The sequence below is a fragment of the Lepisma saccharinum genome, chromosome 6 (genome assembly GCF_977018435.1).
Source record: "Lepisma saccharinum chromosome 6, izLepSacc3.1, whole genome shotgun sequence".
NCBI classification, from domain to species: Eukaryota; Metazoa; Arthropoda; class Insecta; order Zygentoma; family Lepismatidae; genus Lepisma; species Lepisma saccharinum.
Genome location: NC_139234.1, coordinates 5,236,939 through 5,260,190, shown reverse-complemented (window position 1 = coordinate 5,260,190; position 23,252 = coordinate 5,236,939). Strand labels below are relative to the sequence as shown.

At 37.8% G+C, this 23,252-nt stretch overlaps 1 protein-coding gene across 3 annotated transcripts in view; it reads left to right on the top strand.

Moving 5' to 3' along the window:
• The window catches only part of LOC145988518 (uncharacterized), a 28,458-nt gene extending 10,540 nt beyond the window's left edge, over positions 1-17,918 (top strand). For all 3 annotated transcript variants that reach the window (XM_083123409.1, XM_083123408.1, XM_083123407.1), the window contains 4 exons: positions 7,291-7,390; positions 11,853-12,004; positions 15,009-15,217; positions 16,223-17,918. In XM_083123409.1, coding sequence (XP_082979535.1) covers positions 7,291-7,390; positions 11,853-12,004; positions 15,009-15,217; positions 16,223-17,764 — 2,003 coding nt within the window. In that variant the 3' untranslated portion in view covers positions 17,765-17,918. The remainder of the gene's footprint in view (positions 1-7,290; positions 7,391-11,852; positions 12,005-15,008; positions 15,218-16,222) is intronic.
• The last annotated feature ends 5,334 nt before the right edge of the window (positions 17,919-23,252 follow it).

Below are 23,252 nucleotides of genomic sequence, written 5' to 3'. Positions count from 1 at the left end.
TGTTATTGTTTTGCCATCCAGGGGTGCTCCCCTTGCAAGGCCTAAGATGCACTCCCCCACAAAAAGGTAGAACATCCCCCTCCCCATTTTTGCCAAATTATTTACTCAAATTATTTTGGTCAGACAAAATTTGCTGAACAATATAATACAGACATATTTAAGCAATATATGTTTACTTTAGGTGTTGTTTACAATATAGATATTTACATGTATATTGTATATTACTTTGACATTGATAGAAATAACATTTTACATAAGTTATAATAACTTCTGACGTTGCAAAGTTGTTGCAGTGAACTTATTGATAATTTCCTCATTTTGCACCACTTTAAAAATATCACTCACAGGTAGACATTTACCACTCATCAGACATACAAACGTAGTCAGTTTTTAATTTTTGTGTGAAGACATATACACTGCTCAAAATAATTAGGGGATCAGGCAAAAATAAGTAGATCAGACCAGATATCAAAACTCATGTAGGCATACTAATACCAGATCCTTTATTACATTCTGAGATTAGTTACAGCAAGATATGCTGTCATGATACCTGATGTTAATGACATTAATGACATGTGGCGCAATATGACTAGGGTGACCAGACGTCCTCTTTTATCCGGACATGTCCTCCTTTTTCGGTGTCTGTCCGGCGTCCGGGCGGATTTCTGAAAAATCGGAAAATGTCCTCCTTTTTGGACCATTGTCAATATACTGCTCATGAAATTGTTCCACGCATAACGATCACCACTTGTTATTTTACGTCCAAAAACCTCACTTGGCGTGTTAAGTATTCGAGCAATGCTCACTGATCATCATCTGCGATCCGAACCACGAACACTTTACACGAATCAGTCATCAGATTCCAACTCCTCGTTGCTTTGCCCGCTGAACGCGTAGATACTGGATGCGTCCCAGATGCAAGCGGAAACGTATATAGCCTATTTCTAATCTGTGCGCATATAGCTTGTGTGCATTTAGTCTGTGCATTAACCTTGTTTACGAGTGCAGTTTTTCATTCGCCGCAAGTTTTATCTGTGATACACGTGGGTCATACGAGCGATACAGAAAAATGTGGTGAGAATTTTCTTTTCATGAAATGCCGAAGCGAAAGTGTAAATTCACTAACGATCTCGGAAGAAAATATCCTGCTTTTAAGGAAGGAAGAAACAAATATGAAGCTGAATGTAAGATATGCACTGCTGGAACTTACGTCTCAGTAGCAAACAAAGGTAGGTACATGTAATAATTCAAGTCGATAAATACGTAGTAAGAACACATGTTTGCATATGGAAAGTAATAGTCATGTTTCCAACATTGCAACCATTCATTACATTAAAATGTATTATCAAATAAAGGGAACGAGTTTACAATACCGGACCACTCTCCAATTTCTATGAAATTTCGCCTACTCACTAATTGTGAACTCCTAATCACGAATCTGCATGTAATAATTGGCGGTCAAGTATGGAAATCGAGAAAAAAATGAAATAAACTATGTTTTCTTAACGTAACGTAACCCTACCATAAGAACAATAGCTCCACGGAAGACGCCATTTTCCCAACATGAAGAAATCAACAGGCAAGATAAGGTATAGTTCTCTTAGCTAAAATATTAATTTTTCTTTGTATTTATGCTAATGGAACCTAACCTAACAGGCCTAACCTAACCTCGTAGGCATTCCTCGTCTGTCGTCAACAAGATTGTTGTGCGTAAAGGAAGACCATTAGCTTATTAATTGCGAAAGAAAGATGGTTCCGAATTGCTGTGTATGGACAATCACCGTGGTAAATCGCAAGGTTATTTTACAAGTTGTACACGTAAATGTACAATTTTAACAAGTGACCGCCAAATATGAACTACAGATACGTCATCAGGACACCGAAATTAGTAAGTAGGCGAAATTTTATAGAAATTGGAGAGTGGTCCGGTATTGTAAACTCATGCCAAATAAAGCAAATTAAACACGACGTACTGAAAACGAAACCAAAATTTAAAATTATCGTTACAAGGGCTAGATTTAGTAGTGTTTACAATTTTAGATTGTTTGAGATTTAGTAGTGTTTATAATTGTAGATTGTTGGGTTTGGAGTGTTAGGTGTGATAAATCATTTGCAAGGTTTTTTTGGGTTTTTTTTTCTATAGTGTGTGCATACAGCCAAATTTTAAGAATAAATGGTGGAAGTACTTTAGGATGAAATAGCCTATATCTGTTGTTTGTTGTTTTCATACACTGAGACACATTTCATATTGCAAAAAGCATCGAAATCGATCGAATGCCACTTTTAATGCTAAAAAAATAGTGATGGAACGAAATTGCAATTATTATTAATCATAACACTATTCATTACATAGTACTTCATTGAGTAGCTATCATAAATAGGGTCAGGGAATTGACAAATCATCTTTTTTCTGGGCGTTGAAGAGAATACTAAACATGAAACTAGTCTGTTTCACTTCAGTCAGAACCAGAAAATATTGTTTTTATTTTGCATTTTCTGCCCTTTTGGTTTTTAGTCCATTTTTGCAGTATTATTCCTGTTTTTGTTGCATTTTTAGTATCATTTTTTTCTCCCAGTTGTTTCAAGAATTTTAAATGCATTTGCTAGCATACCTTACATAAATTACCGGTAACAGTTAGATATAGCGAAAATACATTTCTTGAAATTTACAGGAGAAAAGACGGGAAAGTACTTATGGAATTGAGTTCCTGTGCACTTTTGGAAGCTGGGAATAGTGTTTTTTCCATTCCTGCAATTTATTCGGCCGGTAAATAATGTAATTTTCGACATTCATGTATCTCCGTTGCACGATAGCTTGTGCCACCATTACCGTGGAATACGTGAATCAAATGTTCTGTGCCTTCGATTATGTAACCCCCTGTCAGTGTAGCAACCACGCGGTAGTTTTACAAGATGACGTGTGAGCGTTTTTTTTTTTCAATTTAATTTTCTGTTTGCCTAACCTAACTGAACCTAACCTAACCTTCCGTGAATGGTTTGTGGATCAATTTTAGCCTAAAAACCATCATTTTTCAGTTAATAAGTGTTAGTGTAGCAACCACACAGTAGTTTTACAAGATAACGTGCGAGGTTTTTTTTTTTTTTTTTTTTTTTCAATTCAATTTTCTATGTTTGCCTAACCTAACCTTCCGTGAATGGTTTGTGGATCAATTTTCGCTTAAAAAACCTTTGTGAATAGTTTGTGCGGCAATTATCGGTTCATAAGTTTGGTAACACTGCATATCAGCTGACGATAGACAGCGTGAATCAAGATTTGAAAAAAAAGTAATCCCAAGTTGAAAAATGTTTCACTATGCATATGAGGTAAGTACAAATGAAATTAATTTGAAAATAAACGAGTTAAATGTGTTTTCGCTATATCTAACTAGAACCAAATTACCACACATGGTCATCTTATTAGCAAGTATGCCATTAATCATAAATATGGTCAATTCAAGAGGGCACTATTATTTTTAGGCCATGATTGTGAAGCAATTTTACAATACCGGGAGTTTCTCCAATTTGTTTCAAATTCGACATACTCACTACTTTTGCTCTCCTAATCACGAATCTGCAGTTAAAATTTGGCGGTCACGCGTACAAATTGCAAAATAACCGAAATTAAGTGGTCTGTGATCAGCACAATTGCTCACGAAGCAAAACGGTATTTTCAGGTTCTGACTGACTACCGTCATGCAAGGCCCATTCTGAATGGAGGTGAATGACTTGTGGAGTATTTAAAATAACCTTGAAGTAAAATTATAGAAAATTACATTAGCACTTAACTGCTTTTTTTCCCTTTGCTTTCATAGTTTAAACCATGAAACTGATTTTATCAAATTATTCAACTACTCTTGTAATTTGTGAAAAATCAAGCTTTCATTGTTAAGGGGTGGTCTTTTTTTTTACATTTTTTAGGTCATCAACTTCCGAGCCCTAATATTAAAATATTTTGTTACAGGTAGTCAAGATTTGGAACATCATATTGCATCCCATAAACACAAGAAAAGCCTTCAGTGTTCCAGTTCATCAACTCCACTGGAAAAGATATTTCTTCAACAAGAGTCTACTTCAGCGCTAGCTCATCGTGTACTTGCTGCCGAGGGAGGTCTAGCATTTCATACAGTTAGGCACCATTTTAGCTACAGATCTACGGATTGTACACCAAAATTAAATCAAGTTATATACAGCGATTCAGATATTGCAAAGAAAGTATCGACAGGAAGAACAAAAACTCAGTGTATTATAAATAACGTTATTGCTCCACATTCCTTAGATGTAACTATTCAGTGTTTGAAGGGAATTTCTTGTTTTGGAGTATCAACCGATGGAAGTAACCGTGGGTGTATGAAAATGTTTCCTATTCTAATACAGTACTACAATTACAAAGTGGGTGGCATCAAAACAAAAGTAATCGAACTAAAGACAACTCCAAACGAGAAAGCTGAAACCATAACAAGTTACGTTAAGGAAACATTAGAAAATCTAGGTTTGTCAGATAAGTGTGTAGCTTTTGCAGGGGACAATACAAATACTAATTTTGGAGGAGTCAATCGAAGAGAAGGGAAGAATATTTACAGCAACCTAAAGAAATCACTACACGAGAATCTATTAGGTGTGGGTTGTCCAGCTCATATTTTACACAATGCTGTACAGCATGGAGCTGATAATTTATCAATAGACATAGAGTGTATAATCTTGAAAACGTACAATTATTTTTCAATTTATACCGTTAGAACAGAGGGGCTAAAGTCTTTCTGCGAGTTTGTTGATATTAATTACAAGCAATTGCTGTCCCATTCCAAAACAAGGTGGTTGTCACTTTTCCCTGCCATTGAAAGAGTGCTGGAAATGTTCACGGCATTAAAATCGTATTTCTTGTCACAACCTAAGCCACCTAAAATTTTAATTCAGTTCTTTGAAAACAGGTTAAGTAAAGCTTATTTGTTGCATTTACATTCAATTATGGGCAGATTCCATTCTAAAATCCAAGAATTGGAAAAAGAGCAAAATTCTGTGCTTGAGATTATAGACATTCTTAGTTATGTTTGTCAGGTGTTGACGAATAGATTAGAAGGTAGCTTTCTTTGTTTAAAGGTAAGAGAAATTATTGAAAGTGCTGAAAAAGATGGGTTTGTTAAAGAGGTAGAACAATTCACGAAGGATGCTATGTTGCTGTATGAGTCTTGTGTTGAATACGTACAAAAGTGGTCACAAAGTTTTGATGAGTTTTTTAAGTGGATGAATTTAACAAATCTGAAATACAGTGATGTTGAAGAATGTATGAAATACTTAGGGTCCAAAGCAATTCACGTTGACGATGTTAAATGTTTTGACCAATTTTGTAACTTGAAGCAGCTTGTTAGTGGTAATCCTGAATTACAAAATATGAGCTGTAATGAGAAATGGACCACGTATTTCCAATCAAGCAAGTCTTCTGACTGCCATTCTGAACTTCTAAAGATGGCAGAATATTTCTTTTCGATACCTGGACATGATGCAAATGTGGAGAGAATTTTCTCACTAATATCGACACCATGGACAGATGAAAGGAACAGGTTGAGTGTAGATTCTGTAAAGGGGCTTATCGTGATTCGATACAATTTCAAAGAATATTCTTGTATTGACTTCTACGATTATCTTTTAAAAACTCCAAAGTTGTTGGAAAAAATCAGATCATCTGATAAGTATGTGTAAGCAAACTGTAGGTAAGATTTTTATAGTGATTAAATTAAGATTAATGACAAATATCTTTGCATTTTTTGTGGTGTCCTCTTTTTTTGTGATTTGTCCTCCTTTTTCACCATGTCTGTCCTCTTTTTTTAATGTATGCATCTGGTCACCCTAAATATGACAATTAGAGCATCAGTAGGACATCACAAAAAAAAAAGGCACAAAAACAGACGCAAACACTACAGCAACTCTCCTCTAGTACGGTGTATGGTCTCCCCTAACGGCCAATACTGCTGCACACCTGCGTGTCATGGAATCAATGAGCTGTTGGGGGATACGTCGCCACTCTGCCAGAAAGGTAATTTCCAGCTCTGCACAAGTTGTTGGAGGTGCTGATCGAACTGCAACTTGTCAGCCTAGTGCATCCCAGATGTGCTCGATTGAGTTAGTCGGGAGAGCAAGCTGGTCAGGGCAGACGCTCAATACCCTCCTGGTCCAGCATGTCGTCCACCAACCCAGCTCGGTGTGGACGAGTATTATCATCCATGAAACGTAAAGAATCACCAATGGCACCAGCATAAGGCACGACATAAGGTCTGAGGATATCGTCTCTATACCTTTGAGCTGTCAAGGTGCCATCGCGGATGATGTGCAGGTTCGAATGTCCACCAATACTGATTCCTGCCCACACCGTCAGTCCACCACCACCATATCGAGAGCGTTTGTGCACAAAAGCTGGGTTGTTTCGTGTTCCGCGTTCCCTCCAGATGAGAACACGTCGACTGTCAGGTTCCACACTGAATTGCGACTCACCAGAGAACAGAACTGACCTCCATTCGGCATGTCCCCAACCATGATGTTCCTCCGCCCAGTTTCTACGGACTATACGGTGTTGTAACGTTAATGGAACACACGCCATTGGCGTACGTGCATAGAGGCCACCTTCATGAAAATGATTATGGACAGTTTGAGATTACACTCTGCATCCTGTTGCTGTTTGCCAGGCACATTGCAGCAGCATTGCATTCTGCCCCCTGTTCCGACGGGCTGCGATTAAGAGATAATGGTTCTCCCTCGATGTTGTTGCTTGTTGACGACCTTGGCCTTGTCTTCTGCGAACACTTCCTGTTGTTTCAAAACGATTCCATAGTCTGGAAATCACACTTTGCGACACTCCAATGGCGAGTGCTACCTGGCGTTGTGACTGCCCAGCTTCAATTCTTCCTATGGCTCTCCAAGCCATAGCTTCCGGTAAATCACGTTGGTGTGGCATTGCCTTTCTCACCTGAACCTTTGCTGTCCCCAACTGAACTGTATCGCTAACCAGAGACAACTAGCATACAACTCCAGCACGCACATATTCTTCCCCTCTAAACTTTGATATCACCAGTGCAAATGTTACGTCATGTTTAAGGCACTGGAACTTTAGTTTACGGGGCTTTAGCAGCTGATTGTAGCTCATACAGGCGCTGACAACATATCTGGTGTGATCCCGTACTTATTTTTGCCTGATCCCCTAATTATTTTGAGCAGTGTAGAATCGGGCATCAAGCACCCCGGTTGCCACCTTTGAATGCATTTCATTAAGTTCATTTTTTGTTTTCAATTTATTTTCAGGCAAGAAACCATTTCTCTGCTCAGTTTGCAACAAAGGATTTAAGAACAATCAAACTCTAAAGGAACATACAGCAAGACACAACAATGAAATCTTACACACGTAAGTTCATTTCCTTTACATAAATACAGTGATTCACCTAAAATTCACCATGGGTATATTTAAAAAAAATAGAACAAGATAATGACCTTGTTGGCCATTGGTAGGTTTCTTAGTACAGCAATTTTCTCATTTTAATTGTGATTTATGCATTGTTATGTATGATTTATGTTCGTTACTAAGGTCTAAATCACCATCCCTGAGACCTTCTGTAAACAAACGGTCTCACCGATTCGATGTATCACTCCGCGTCAGCTGATCCATGACCGCAATCATCTGCTGTTACACTCATAGTTCGCCGCACCTATTCATTTTATATAAGAGCCTCTGAATGTGAGAACCCGTTCTCAAAACATCAGACGAATATGCAGCCGCATACATTGTTACTCTCCCGGTCATTCTCTCTTTCATAACCCTTAAAACTGCAGACTGACACACCACTGCACTGGGATACCAACTTAACCACTTCATTTACTGGTTTCTCAGGATACTACTGACAGAACGTTACGTAAATATTGAGTAGAATCTGTTTCTCACCCCTTTTCAAAGGCTGTCCTTGCTGGTGTTTTGAAAACAAGCTCGGAGTAAACGGAGACTTTAACTCACGCATAGAACTCGGCATGTTATTTTTCTAAGGCTAAGTCAGGCAATATTACTAAGTTGCACTACTTCCTTGCTGTTCACGTGATTATTTTTAGAAAATAACCAATGTTATAAAATATCATTATGTACACAAATCTCTAAGCTCATTGAAAGTTATATTACTACAAAATGTTCACACTTATCTTGCCTTGCCATGTCACCAAGTTGTTTTACGAAGTGCACTATATTTGGCGGAACAAAAATCGTTATTAGGATGCTTGTCAAAGTTTCCAACCGCAATAAATTTACGAACTTTTTGTCTTGTTTTGATCATCATCATCAATATATTTATTGGACTTACAGCAATGCATATGGCTGTTTATGCCCATTATATATTTTATTTACATAAGATACAATTATTTTCCTGTAGTTTACGGTTATTACAAGCATAAGAAAACAGTTTTTTCTTTGTGACGTTTCAGGAGAACACACGCTCCTTTCATCATTAGCGTGTGTTCTCCTGAAACGTCACAAAGAAAAAACTGTTTTCTTATGCTTGTAATAACCGTAAACTACAGGAAAATAATTCTATCATGCAAGCAATGCGTACATACAAGAAAAACTAATAAGATACAATTTACATAAAATCTACAAACAAATTTCAAATACACTCCTATCTATATCAAACCTTAGAAATATACATTACCATGTTATATCATTTTGTCTAAAAAATGCAAGTAAAATATATTCAAAGAAAGAAGCCAAATTTATGGGAAATGATTACTGGTGCAAAGAGTTAACCATAAAGGTGAAGCAATAAGTAAAAAACGAAAGAGCATTGGGTTTAAAGTGAGACGTCATTTGCGGCAACGTATTCCATACTACAAATTTGCCATTGTTTTACCTTATGTAATGAATCCTGTAACAACGCTGGATTTTCGTGTGGATTATTTTACTTCTTTGAGTTTGCAATTCTTTCTGCATGCAGGTGGTTTTGTTTACAGAAGGTGTCAGGGTTTGTGATTTGAACTATAATTGTGTTGTTTTGGTATATCAGAGAAGAATGATGTGTTTATTGTTTCCTGAAGTTGGAGTATTTCTGTTTGTTATTTTAGGCTATTTGTATGGGAATACATGTATTATTAAACTTTTGGGCTTTGCATGCTCATTGCAAGTAATCTTGCATAATAAGAATATGTGTTGAGTTAACACTGAAAGTGTTGGGGCTTGCGTACTCTGATGATCCACTAGCCTATACCAGCGGTACTATAGCTACTGGTAGGGTCTTCCATGCTGGGCAGGCTAGTGATAAAGAGTCAGACTAAGAAGCAACCTACTGGTCAACGGCCCCAATGGCGGAAGATGATGGATGGTCATGTCAACGGCTAAGGAGGCGGAAGAACCAGGAACCAGGAGGAATAACGCCTCTTTAAAAATCCTTGGTCCAGCTGCCACTGGGTGATAGCACCTTGTAAGGGCCCCTTGCCAGGGTTACGGTGATGTCCTCAATGGCAACTGTGGGAGAGAAGGAGGAGACCTTTTGAATGGCATAGCTGACGGAAGAGGCACTCATTCTCATCGAGTATAAATATGAGAAAAAGCCACTGTCTTGTGGAGGAGGGATCCTAAAAGACTAGGGGAAAATACGACGACAGAAAATTAGCCTGCTTGGAGGCTCAGGTGGCAGCCCCATCACCAAGATCGGGTGCTGTGTGCCAATAACCCGCACACTTTAAATCACACTATTAAAGAAACATCAACAAGAGGAAGCCGAACTGATTCTAAGACGACGACATTTGGCCTGAAAAGGACAACAAGAATTGGAATATGGAATGTAAGAACCCTGCGGGAGAGTGGAAAACTACGGCAGGCAGTGGCCTGCATGAAGAGCTATTGTCTGAGCATCCTAGGTATAAGTGAAGTCAGATGGTCAGAGTTTGGAGAGGTAAATACCCATGAAGGAGTTACATTCATATATTCTCAAAGACCTGAGGGTGAAGGGTTGAGCCATGATGGTATATTGATGGACAAGGAGGCAAAAAGTAGCCTTATTCAATGGTAACACTGAAAGCCATCGGGCATCACCAGAAAGTTTGTATAAGTAGATGTGATGTGCTAAACATATTTTTTATGCATGCAGAGTCACAAGATGATCCAAATTTTGCCTTTTTTAGTTTCTTGTAAATTTCACCATTTTTATGCATGTGCAGCGAATAATTTTTCTAAAATTGTAAATTTGCAGTTGTATATTCTTGAAGTTTTGTCTAATTTTTGATATAGGATAGTCTTTACTGTACCTTTGTTGATTGACCCAAATTCTTTAACAGATGCAACTTTGTATCTAGAGAGATCTATTTGGCAGTTATGCAGAGAGAGGTAAATAACTCTAATAAGTTCATGCCTGACAAAGGTACCGAAGGTGGCGAAATCGATCGCGAACAAGAACTGCGTGGGAAAATGAACCATTAACTTCATAGAGTTAATCACATGCAAGTTTTCTTTTCCTTTTCGTGGTTTACAGTGGATCTAATTTAATTTTTTCTGTCAGCGAACTGTCCTTTTCTCATAACCATTAATCTTACAATGAAGGGACAAACAAAATGTCACATGTTTCTAACTGAATGTTAAGTAAACATTAAATATCAAGTCTTTGGTGCCCTAAGTACTTGTATGTTGATTCATTTGAGAATTCTGTTACTCAAGTTCTGTAGCCTCCCCGATGGTGGGTTGCGTTGTTGCCTTGTAATCACGGGGTCCCAGGTTCAATACCCAGTGGTGGCACAGTGGTTCGCATCCCACTTTAAACTGTAGGTCCAGTCTCGATTAGCCTTAATGGGCATAAAGTGGACTTAAACACCAAATCAATCAATTGAGTTCTGTAATGGCTCTCCCCGATAGTATAGTTCAGTTGAAATGAAGGACTCCCTGCTTCAATCCCCTGTGGAGGCACATTGCGCCATACTTTGGATCCCACTTCAAACTGTAGGTCAAATCCTGATGAGCTTATCTGAACATGAAGTGGTCTTAAAAACAAATTTACAGGCTTTGTACTGAGTAGAGGTGAGTCGATACTGATAACAAAATTTACAAATTTTCATTACTTTTGCAACAACAGTGTGGGTAGAAATTGATTTTTTGATTAAATCATTACCTTTTGTAAATGTATGAATAATTTTAAGGGAAAATGTATATCTGTTTGAAATGGTATAATTCCAATGAAAACTTATGGATTCAAATGTATACATACTCTGAGCTATTTTGAATTGTTGCTAAAGTATCAGTGGGAACGAGTAAGTATATCTGCTGCACCCTAGTAGTATGCAAATGGGTAGTAGTTAATATGGATTGAAAACTTATTGTAATGCTGAGTATGACATCTTTTGGAAGTTGGAAATTTTAGGAAAAATAACACCTCAGAATTCAGGTTCCTATGTATGTTATATACATTAAAGGACTCAACAACTACAACACCAAGGGCCCTGGGTTCGAATCTTGGTATGGGCATCAGTGTCCCTTCATCATATCATCAATCGTTCTCATCATCTCAATCAGCAAAAAAATGGCAGAAAAGCAACATGAAATAACTTAATTCAATCAATCAGTCGCACTCAACAATTAGTTCAGTTTATGTAATTTTTTGTATTTTCTTACTTTGCATTGCTTTTCTTCACTCTTTCTGATAGTCTTTTCTATACGAATGATGGGACACATGCAAAGGCCAAGCCTTCAGTGATGAAATTGCAAATGCACCTAATGTGCTTGATGCTGACTCCATTTTATACCATGCTAATTACTTCTTTTTTTCAGAGTTATATTTAGGTTCCTTTTGTTATGAAATACTACTACTAACCTTGTAAACGTGCAATATATTTCCTTTCTCCAGCTGCCCACATTGCAAAAGAGGATTCATCCATGCCAGTGCCTACAGCAGGCATCTCCTCACCCACAAGAAGGAGCTCAGCTTCATGTGCAGCCGGTGTGGGAAACAGTTTCGGGATTCATCGTGCCTCACCTCCCATATGAGGAGCCACACAGGTAGAGTCTATTTGTGGCTAGTTATTGAGCAATGGAACCGTGGCTATTAATTCTGTAGAGATCTGTGGCTACAGAGGTATTCTAATATTTTGTTGTATTGCTACTGGGTATGAGTGAATCCCACTCTTTGAAAATTTGCACATTAGATTCAGAATTTTGTATTTGGATATTGGTTGTTCCAGGATTAGTGATTTTGATATTAAATGCAGGATTTGGTCCAGTGTTTGAGATTTGTATATCATATTCAGATATTTAATCTGGGATTCAAATCCACTTAATTTGGATTTGAACACCTGTCCCTTATTTTGACCATGAAAGTTAAATGTACAAAGTAAGTTAAAATAATGTTCCTGATTTTAATATTTTTATATTCAAATTGTAAGTATCACAGATAAACGCTCTTAATATTAATAACAAGGAATTTTTTAAAAAGATTTTTAGACATGTTGCACTTGCCAATCAAGTGGGGCTGGGTACCCACAAGCTCCCATAAAACCACAACAGCTGTGTAAGTTTGAGCTGTGAAACCAAAGATACACTAGTGTGCATGAAGTTTCCGTGGAACACACATTGAACATTTGTAAGATTTGTAATTTTTCCTGTGAAATTATACAGGGTGTCCCACGAACGGCGCAACTGGGAATTTAGAGTGGCGTTACTTTGTAACCGAAACCTGTACATACATAAGTCATACACCAAATGTTAGCCCTGTCCAAGTAGATATTTTTAAACATAGAAACAACAAACGGGGTGCAGTGTTGTTCATGCAGTGTTGCCAAATGTAAGTGAAAGTGTAAATTTATTTTTCCACAAAGCATGGAAAATTTCATGTCAAACATTCGTACGGAAATTTGGACATCAATTTCCACCTTGGGTAGGTGGACTATTTCGCCATCTATAGTTCAGAGACGAAAACCGATCGTTTTCACGTATAGCCAATCCTGAAATGCCTCGTAAAGGCGTACCGGTCCAAATGGGTGTTTTAAAAAAAATATGAGGTACAGTGGCAACACTGTTGATGTTTGAAGGCAACAAAAGGTGTGTTTAGTGATGGTCTATGACATGGAAATTCTGGAAACAGGAAAAAAAGAAAATGAAAATTATGGTGAAAAAAGTGTTACTTACCTACTCCTGGCAACCATGCAATGCGATAAGAGCGCCCACCGAACGAGAACAAAAGAATCAGTTAGTTGTGTACTCAGAACTGTTTGAGCCGTGCATTTCGCATTGTTTGTAGGGGAAGATTAGAATTGTTCTGTGAAATGAAGTACTCTTTGGAAGAGAGGGTGTTCATTGTGGAACATTATTTTTGTTCAAAATCGTACGCTAGTGTAAAAACTGTGTTTCGCGAGAAATATCCGAATAACAGTGTTCCAGAATATTCGACGATATATCGACTTGTTTCCAGATTTTGTGAAACAGGATCAGTTAATGACAAACCCTACCACAGACAACCACCAGTTTTGACACAAGGTGTGCTGCAGGATGTGGAGCAGAGAATATCACAATCTCCCAGGAAATCTGTTCGTAAACTTGCTGCACAGTCAGGTGTATCAAAAACAACAACTCACCGAGCGTTAAAACAATTGCACCTACGTGCATATAAGGTACAGGCTGTGCAAGAACTGAAGGAAGCAGACAAAGGTGCACGTGTAAGATACTGCCAGTGGTTTAGAAATTTTATTAGAGACAATGGTGTGAATATTTTGGATAAGGTTTTTTTCACGGATGAAGCATGGTTCCACTTAAATGGATATGTCAACAGTCAAAATTCTCGACACTGGTCAAGTAACAATCCCCATTTGTTACATGAACAATCACTTCATCCACAAAAGATCGGTGTGTGGTGCGCGATTTCGCGGAGAAAAATAATCGGTCCATTCTTTTTCAACACAACAGTTGACAGAATAGTTTATCGTGACCTTATCACACAGTTTATTTCTCTGTTGGAACGTGATGAACGTGATTGTTGGTTTCAACAAGACTCCGCAACATGTCACATGTCTAATGAAACTTTAGACATGTTGGCAGAGTTTTTTGGCGATCACATTATAAGCAAAAACTTATGGCCCAGTCGCTCCCCGGATCTGACGTCTCCAGATTTTTTTCTGTGGGGTTATTTGAAACAAACAGTTTACATTAATAACCCAAGAACACTTGATGATCTAAAAATAAACATTTGCACAGCCATTAACAATATAAACCAATCAACCTTGCATAAAGTTGCTTCCAACATGATAAAACGTGTTGATGAATGCCTCAGGGAAAATGGTTGTCATTTTCAACATCTTTTGTAAAGCTACACTGCCTGTTACGCGCATTGCATGGTTGCCAGGAGTAGGTAAGTAACACTTTTTTCACCATAATTTTCATTTTCTTTTTTTCCTGTTTCCAGAATTTCCATGTCATAGACCATCACTAAACACACCTTTTGTTGCCTTCAAACATCAACAGTGTTGCCACTGTACCTCATATTTTTTTTAAAACACCCATTTGGACCGGTACGCCTTTACGAGGCATTTCAGGATTGGCTATACGCGAAAACGATCGGTTTTCTTCTCTGAACTATAGATGACGAAATAGTGCACCTACCCAAGGTGGAAATTGACGTCCAAATTTCCGTACGAATGTTTGACATGAAATTTTCCATGCTTTGTGGAAAAATAAATTTACACTTTCACTTACATTTGGCAACACTGCATGAACAACACTGCACCCCGTTTGTTGTTTCTATGTTTAAAAATATCTACTTGGACAGGGCTAACATTTGGTGTATGACTTATGTATGTACAGGTTTCGGTTACAAAGTAACGCCACTCTTAATTCCCAGTTGCGCTGTTCGTGGGACACCCTGTATTATTCTTATCATTAAAATTGTGGGATTATTCAGAAACTTTCCCCTGTCAAAAATGTGTTTACCATTATCTGTGAAATTAGAAATACTTTCCTACAAAAGTACATACACAAGGGATGATTGCATTTGGTCATTGTTCTCTCATTGCAGGTGTGAAACCATACACATGCTCTATATGTGAGAAGAGCTTTGGTCACCGTCAGACCCTGCGACGGCATCTCATATTGCATTCGGGAAAGAAGCCTTTTAGGTGCAAGACATGCAAGCGACCCTTTGCCGACCAGAGTTCTTGCCGCCATCATGAACGACGCCACTTAAGGTCCAGCAAAAGTGCCTCAGCAGGGAATGATGTGGAGAAGGTACCTTCATGCTTCCTTCGGTTTCATTGTTTGTGATTCATGAGCATAAAAGATGAGATATCAAGTATGAATTTGGAATGAGATGGATTAGTCGGTACTTTATCAGTATCAGACAATGTAGCCATCTTAGTGTATCGGATTATTTTCCTGTAGTTTACGGTTATTACAAGCATAAGAAAACAGTTTTTCTTTGTGACGTTTCAGGAGAAACATTGACAACATCCATTATATAACAGATTCTTTTTGTTTAAAAAATTACTAACCATTGTTATAACTGTATCTTTAGTCAAAATGAAAATAAATGTCTGATGAAAGGAGCGTGTGTTCTCCTGAAACGTCACAAAGAAAAACTGTTTTCTTATGCTTGTAATAACCGTAAACTACAGGAAAATAATTCTATAATGCAAGCAATGCGTACATAACAAGAAAAACTATTAGTGTATCGGTTCAACAACTTTCTCTGCAGCGAGCAGTGAAGGCATTTATGGGGATATGAAGGTAGGGCCCCACACATTCACGATTTCGACAGATAGTAATGAATCATTCGTAATCATCAAAGGGAATTTGCAGTTTTATATCAGATCAGCAGAATATTGGCTATCGGTAAATTTTTAATTGGAATTTTATTGCACTTTCATATTGGTCCTTCTCTAATTTGTAAACACATGTTAGCACGAGTGCGTATTACTCACTTAAGATAAACGAAATGATGTCTTTATTAAAAAGAAAACGTTTTTCTAAAAACACTAAAAATGCTTTCCCCTTCTTCAGGCTTTTCTTGGCATTGGAATCATGTTGTGTCACTTTCATAAAAAAACACAAGGATTGGTTAAAAGGTGCATGGTTAAAAAATGAATTGTGTGAGTATTTTAAGCCTTAATAAAACTCCCATATTATGTAAAACCTCCGTTAAGCAGCCCCGGAGGTGCAATGTAAAAAGTCTACACCCAAACTGTTTAAACGTCTCTCTTTTGCCAGTTTGTAACTATGCTTTTCTGTTTTCAGGTTCCAAAGCTGACATTGTGCACTGACGAAACTGGAGAAGGGAACCAGAAAGATGAACAAAATAAAAGCATCGATGGAGGAAAGATGATCATCAATCCCGTTGAAAGGCCCTCGTCAGTTAATACTTCAGCTGTTGATATCACAGAGAAAGTGTTCTCCGTTAACGACATTCTAAATGTGTTCAGTCTTCCTTTATCAGGCACTGCTCACTCTACCTCCTTCCTGTTTCTTAGGGTGGATTCTGGCAAAAAGGATGTCTGCAGAGAAACCTGGATTGGTGATTATGAGAGCAGTGAAAAGTGTGAAAGTGACAAACGGTTTGGGAGCACAAGCAATTTCCAATCTGAATCTTTCGATATCGGAGATGTGATATGTCAAACACTTGGAGAATCGAGTAGAAGATCCGAAACTGTTACTGAAAAACCACTGCAAGAAATCGTAACCTCTTTCCTGCAGCCAAAAATCTGTAATGCGAATCAAACATGTTCCGTTGTTCAAGATAATTTTCTTCCGATTTGCTCTACTAGCAACAGGCCCGAAACTTGTCATTTGAGTTCAGATATGCAGTTAGACTTTACTCAGGAGATCGAAGCGATTCCTGGAACGTGGAAAGGGGAAAATAATACGATGACACCTTTTAACAAGCAACAAGTTAACCTGTCCTCGGTTGTAGATACTGAAGACAGTAGAGACAAAACATGCTCATCCTTACAGAGAAATAACATAGATGATAGTTTTCGAACAGATTCATACAACATTTATCACCATAAGAGTGAAAAGTTCTTCGATACCGCAACCGCACCCCTGTACAGAGATTCTAGTGATAATATAACCGGTTTAGTGCACCGCAACAACGATGTTCCTCTTGAGTCCTTATATGTGAACGAGAGTGGAAATTCTGAAACAGTGCTGCCTTCGTATAGTTCCATGCTGGCGTCGTTTGGTAGAAACATGAACGTCTTTCCTGTACAAAGACCTGAAGGTGTCAGTTTCAGCGAACCTTATTATGGAAGCGACATCAGTTACAATTCAATAACACATTCGTTCGGAAGCTCGGAGAATATTCTGTCTTCTGCAGTGGTTCAACCAGCACTTGCTGCGGATTCTGCTGAATTCAAGGTATCTGAATGCCGGAAAAAATACACAAGAAAGAAAAAGGTTACATCTGCTCTAATTGGTCAGGCTCAGCCAGCAGAAATCAGCCACGAAACAGTCCAGCTTAACAGTTCCACTAGGCATGCCCCACTTGAAGACGACATTGTAGCCAGTATCAGGAGGAACACCAAAGTGGTTCTAGACTTTTCGTCAATATCTAGCATTGAGACATTAACGAATCTAAATTCACAATGTGATACTTTATCGTATCCCTTAAATAGTGCCCTGTATGAAGAAATATCGCAAATAGTGAGCAACCTCATGAACTGTCTAAATAAACGTCCTGGTGTTCTTTCTCAGGATAATAATTTTCATAAAGTTCTGTCAATTTTCAAAAACTTACAAACAATTGTACAAAAACATTTAAGTTCTGTATTGCCTAGTTAATACAAAAGGTTTTGTTTTATTTCTAACAAAAAAAATGTGTGACATGTAAAATTTATATCTTGTGTATATGTTAGGGACAAAGGTGCTTAGCAGTTTTATTATTTTCTTTAAATGGCAGTTTTGTGTTATACAAACATAGCATGTTTCGAAACTGGGACTTTATTTTTATTTGTCATTTGGTGACTAACCTTCAGGTGCCAAGACTGAAAACGTATTTGCCAAAATTGGATTCAGTTGTAAAAAAATCAAATGTCAATATTAATGTACGAGGGTCGTTCAAAAAATAACATTCCGTATGTTGTAATATTTTTATTTGATAATATGTACATGCAAACTCTACATGTCTAGATAAGTACATACCTCTACTACATTTCAACATAATTGCCTTGCACATTGAGGCACTTGTCCCAACGCTGCACCAGCTTATCGAAGCCCTGTGCAACACTCGTCCTTATGGATGATGCTGGGAGCGGTCCCAAGGGAAATGTTCAACGTGTTGGCCACCTCACAAACCTTGATTCTTCTGTTCCCCTGGATCAGTTTATCCACTTTCGCAATGTTCTCATCAGTGGAACAAGTTGAGGGACGACTGGATTGAACTTAATCAAAAATCCCTACTCTGCCTTCGGTGAACAGTTGCACCACCTTCTGACCATCTGCACAGACATTACAGTGTCACTGGGCACGGCAACCAGCTTCCTGTGGATGTCGAGCCATTTGCCCATTCGTACCGAATCACGGCACACACTTCTTCTTGGCACCAGCTGTCCAATACACGTTCACCTGCCATGCTGCCCTCTCTAATGACGCGTTTCACAATGTTCAGTCGTTTCCATCCCCTCTGCGCATGTGCCTTCACATCTGCGAGAGAAATGTCTATCGTTCATTGAAGGTGACGGATAGGTCTTGTCAACCATGTTCATAGTGTTACTCAATTATTTTTGTAACAAATTTTATGGCACAGGGAAACTTATTTATTGAACAACCCTCATATATAAAAACATAAATTTGAGCCATTCCATGTCAAATCAACAAGGTCCTAGCTCTGGTAGGAACCTATGCAAAGTTGCAGGTCCATATCTTTTGTGTTCCCGAAGTTATAAGGGTGCAAAATGTGGGTTTTGACAATTTTTTCACCATCTTGTTCAGACATGAATTACATCAGTAGAGACATTCATCCGAACAGATTCCATTCAGGAGATGCTGCAGGCAATGCAATGATCCAGTTAAAATAACAACCAACCTGTGCTGCACAGCATAATGAGGTGTACCAGACAATGACTCTTATTGTCCAGTGGTGATGTGATGGTTGGATGAGACACATCGGGATGCCAGAGAATACAAGTGTGGGATGCATGCTGCACTGATTGGAACATGCCTCCAGTGCTGAGATTTGTGTGTCAACCTGCCAATGTTTCATGGCTACTGATTGTGATTCTTGCAGCTGCACGAGAATGCAAGCCTACATTCAGACAGGGCTACCAGCTGACATTTGTAGATGCAATATGTGCCACCTTGTTTATTTCTACTCTTTTTTTTTAAGACCACACAGCAAAAGAGAATATACTTATTACAATCTTCGTTTATTATTCGATTTTTTTTAATTGACAGATTTCAACGTTTTACGTAATATAAAAGTGGTTCCAGTGTTAGGAAACCACAAATAATGGAGATATTTGATCGCAAAGTATGACCCGCGTAAGCACAAGAAACTCCTATTCTGGACTACTTTCACTCATTTTTCCCGTAAAAAATTCCCAAACAGCAGCAAAACTAACACTCCTGACGTAACAAAAACATGAAATCACTATCGGTACCAAATCTGGACCTGCTAACTTAACAAGCATTTCCAATACGAACGAGAATACATAATTTTTGAAAGTACTAAGAAAACAACGTGAAATCACTATTGTGACCAAACCTGGCCCTCCTAACCTAACAACTATTTCCAATGCGAACAAAAAATATATAATTTTAAAAAGTACTAACCTTAAAACAATGCACTTTCTGCTACGAAATGTGTCAATTCGTAGACGAATCCCACTTTTTCATTGATAGCACTTACCACACTAAAAATGCACTCCCACCTTCCAAAGAAAATCCGGGGCAATACCATGTCACATTACTTTCTCACTTATTGCACAACACTTTAGCAACCTTGTGTTCTGACATCACGGGGTCTACGTTGTTAGGTTAGGCTAGCTAGGTTTAGTACTCTTAACCTAAATAATAATTTGTCATTGTATTTATGCTAATGCTACCTAACCTAACAGGCCTAACCTAACTTCCTAGGCATTCCTCGTCAACCAAAACATTGTCTGTAGTAAATCGCACTCCCTGACATAACACTGGGATTGCCAACCTTCAATCTCCGATATTTACAAATTACAAAACACAAACAACATAACAACATGTTCCTTCTTATCACATGCAGATGGCAATGATGAAAATGACGTCATAAATAATCTCATCAAAAAACTCCCATTACTCCACTATAATACATCTCCTAAAGCTAAAAGCAACACAAATCATTCGTGTAGAACATAATCTTCATAAATGACACAAAAATCATCACCTTATCGCGGGGGTATGTAGGGTCAATGGTACCAAAAGAAGTCACAGGGACTGAGATCCGGCGAATATGGGGGCTGAAAAACCACAAATCCTTTTTTCTGCCAAAAATTCATTGATGGAGACTGCCATGTGACATAGGGCATTGTCGTGTGTAGCATCCAAGTGCTTGCAATGCCTGGTCACACACGTGCCACACTTTTCTCATGCCAAAATCATTTGTTAAAATTTGATGGATGGTAAACCGGTTCAAATTTAACTCTACTGATCATTCTCAACATCAATCTACAATCTGACCTTACAAGAGACCTCACTCTTTCCATATTGTCGTTCGTTTTTTAGGTAGAAGGTCTTCCTGCAAGGTTCGTCTTCCACCTGTTCTCAGTCTTCTAAGAAGGATTTGTGCCCTGGTTAGGGAATGCTCTCCACAAGCCCAAACTTTTTATAAGTCACAGTAGTGGATTCGGCAGGCTTTACAAAATATTTGATAGCAAAATGTTCCAATTTTTGCCAGTCCATTTTTGTAATGCACCTCACAAACACAACTTCACTTCAGACGCTCTCAACAATCGTGTAGCAACTGTAGCAAGTTCAAACTTTTATTGAGTCAACGGCATGGGTTAACCTAACTGCCACGTGAAGGGGAAGTCAGCAGCTTTGTTGATTCATGCGCAGCATTGCCAGTCTCATTACTTTTCTTCTGCACCTTGTATACCCACGTGTCATGAAAGGCGGAACATTTAGGCCGACGTAGCTTTTCAAGAAACGTACTGATACATCACAGTCAGTGTTTTGACTTATAATTAGGGGCAGATTTATATGCACTATAAAAGGTCAAAATATGCACTAAAAATTGTCAAAACAAAGTATTTTAAGGTTCTGTACCCCTTAGATGCAAAGTAAACAAATCAGTTACTTACTGACTGCAATTATAGAAATGAAAGTGTGATATATTGCGCTATTTAGGATGACCAAAAAATACTAATTTACAAGATTTTAGTTTCATGTAACAAAATGATTATATTACACTCATTCCTAACTGCAATATTGCAATTATAATAATATACATATCTTGTTGGAAACACTATGCTCTTTTTCTTTGCATTAATCAATATCTTATTCAATACACTAGATGTTATTTATCGATGTTTTCAGGTAGCAGATTCTTGCGATTGTCAGAAAGTAAGTCTTTGTATTTTGAAAATGTTCTTTCCATTTTACAAGGTGTCGCTCCACAGTATTTTTTCGTTTCATTTCTTGTGATGTAAAATGGATTTTTTCTGTATCCAGGATTTTCAAATAAATATATAAATTTCAGTTGTGGAATACCCAGGCAAATCCTGGACAGGTTCCCCCTGTGAAGAAAGTCACCCAAAAATCATGCTCCTCACCAGTATGTTGTTTAAATATTTAGCTGCAATCCATCAACAGACATAATTGCAAAAAAATATTGCATTATTAGTATGTCTTAATTTAAGAGTAAAATACGCTCATAGTGCATATTTTCATTATCTGACCATTATTCCCTTAGTTTCTACTTTCTTTTTATTTTTTACTCAAATAACAGAATGATACTTCACTAGGTTATACAGCAGCATTGTCCGCAAAAAATAACAGTGTCCAGAGAAATGTTTTTTGTTACCAAAAATGGAAGCTCTGTTTGAGCAAGGTAAATTTGCATTTCGGCAAATTTTCATTTAAGCTGCCAAAAGCTACTCTAAATACCTGAAATGTATTACATGTTTAGAGCATACTTGAGAATAAATATAACTGCTGGCAATTGTAGACGTATCATTGATTTCTACCCACTGTTGGAGCAATATGTTGTTACTTCTCTACTTTGGCATTTATTGTCACTTCTGCAGCACACACACAGATTTATCAAGATGTCACATTAACAGATAATCCTCAAATAATGCGACCCCAGTGGAATTTGGAAATGTGACACACATCTCTGAAAGTTCGTTGGTTGATGAAAGGATGAGTTTTCTCTATCTTCGCAACCAGACCACCTGTAACGCTATGAGATGAGTTTTTGAATGTCCTTGACCCAACTAGTGCCCATGACCAGACAAAGTAGGCTATTTTTTAATGCTGATGCAAAGAACAAGAAAAATGAAGCGCACAAACTTGAAATGCACAATTACATGAAAATTACTCCCAGTATATGCAAATAATATGCACGATAAGCTAAAATATGCACTAATGTCCCAAATATGCATTTATATGCACTATAAAACTTTACCAGAGTAATCCACATCAAGTGAAATGGATAAATCTGTTGAGAGCATAAGAATTTTCCTTAAGAAAAAAAAATATTAAAAAATCCACCCCCTAGTTATAATATTTGTACATGGTGTGAAGCCGGAAGGCATAGGGTGGAATCCAGAACTAAGCATTCCTTGTTCTGTCAAGTATTTCATTCAATAATTGTCCGTCATTCTTTTCATTGTAATGAAGTCAAAGATGCAGAAAGGTGACAAAAGTAACTAAAAAATAACAAAATAATGTGTAGCTTGGTCAAAGTAAATGAATATGTTCAGGGTGCAAAATCCTGGGGGGATTTCCCCCCACCAACAATCTTGGCCTCAATAATCCCCCCAACCATTTTTTTTTTGGGGTGGGGGTTTGTTACAACAAACAAAATTTAATTTCAAATATACTGTACTAAGAATAATATTGAATACATACACAATTTAGTATAGTTGCGAGTATTCAATGCTTTTCCTCTCTCAAGAGATCAATAACAAATCTACATCAAACCTTACACCTTCCCCAAAGTACTCCAATCAAAAAATTTTATTTATCGTACCTACTTATGTGAATTGTAAGTGTCTTTACAATTAAACTATCGTTGAGGTATGACATCCAACAATAAGCTTTTTGCTCACCGAGTTCTGTATCAGTGGTAAAGCAT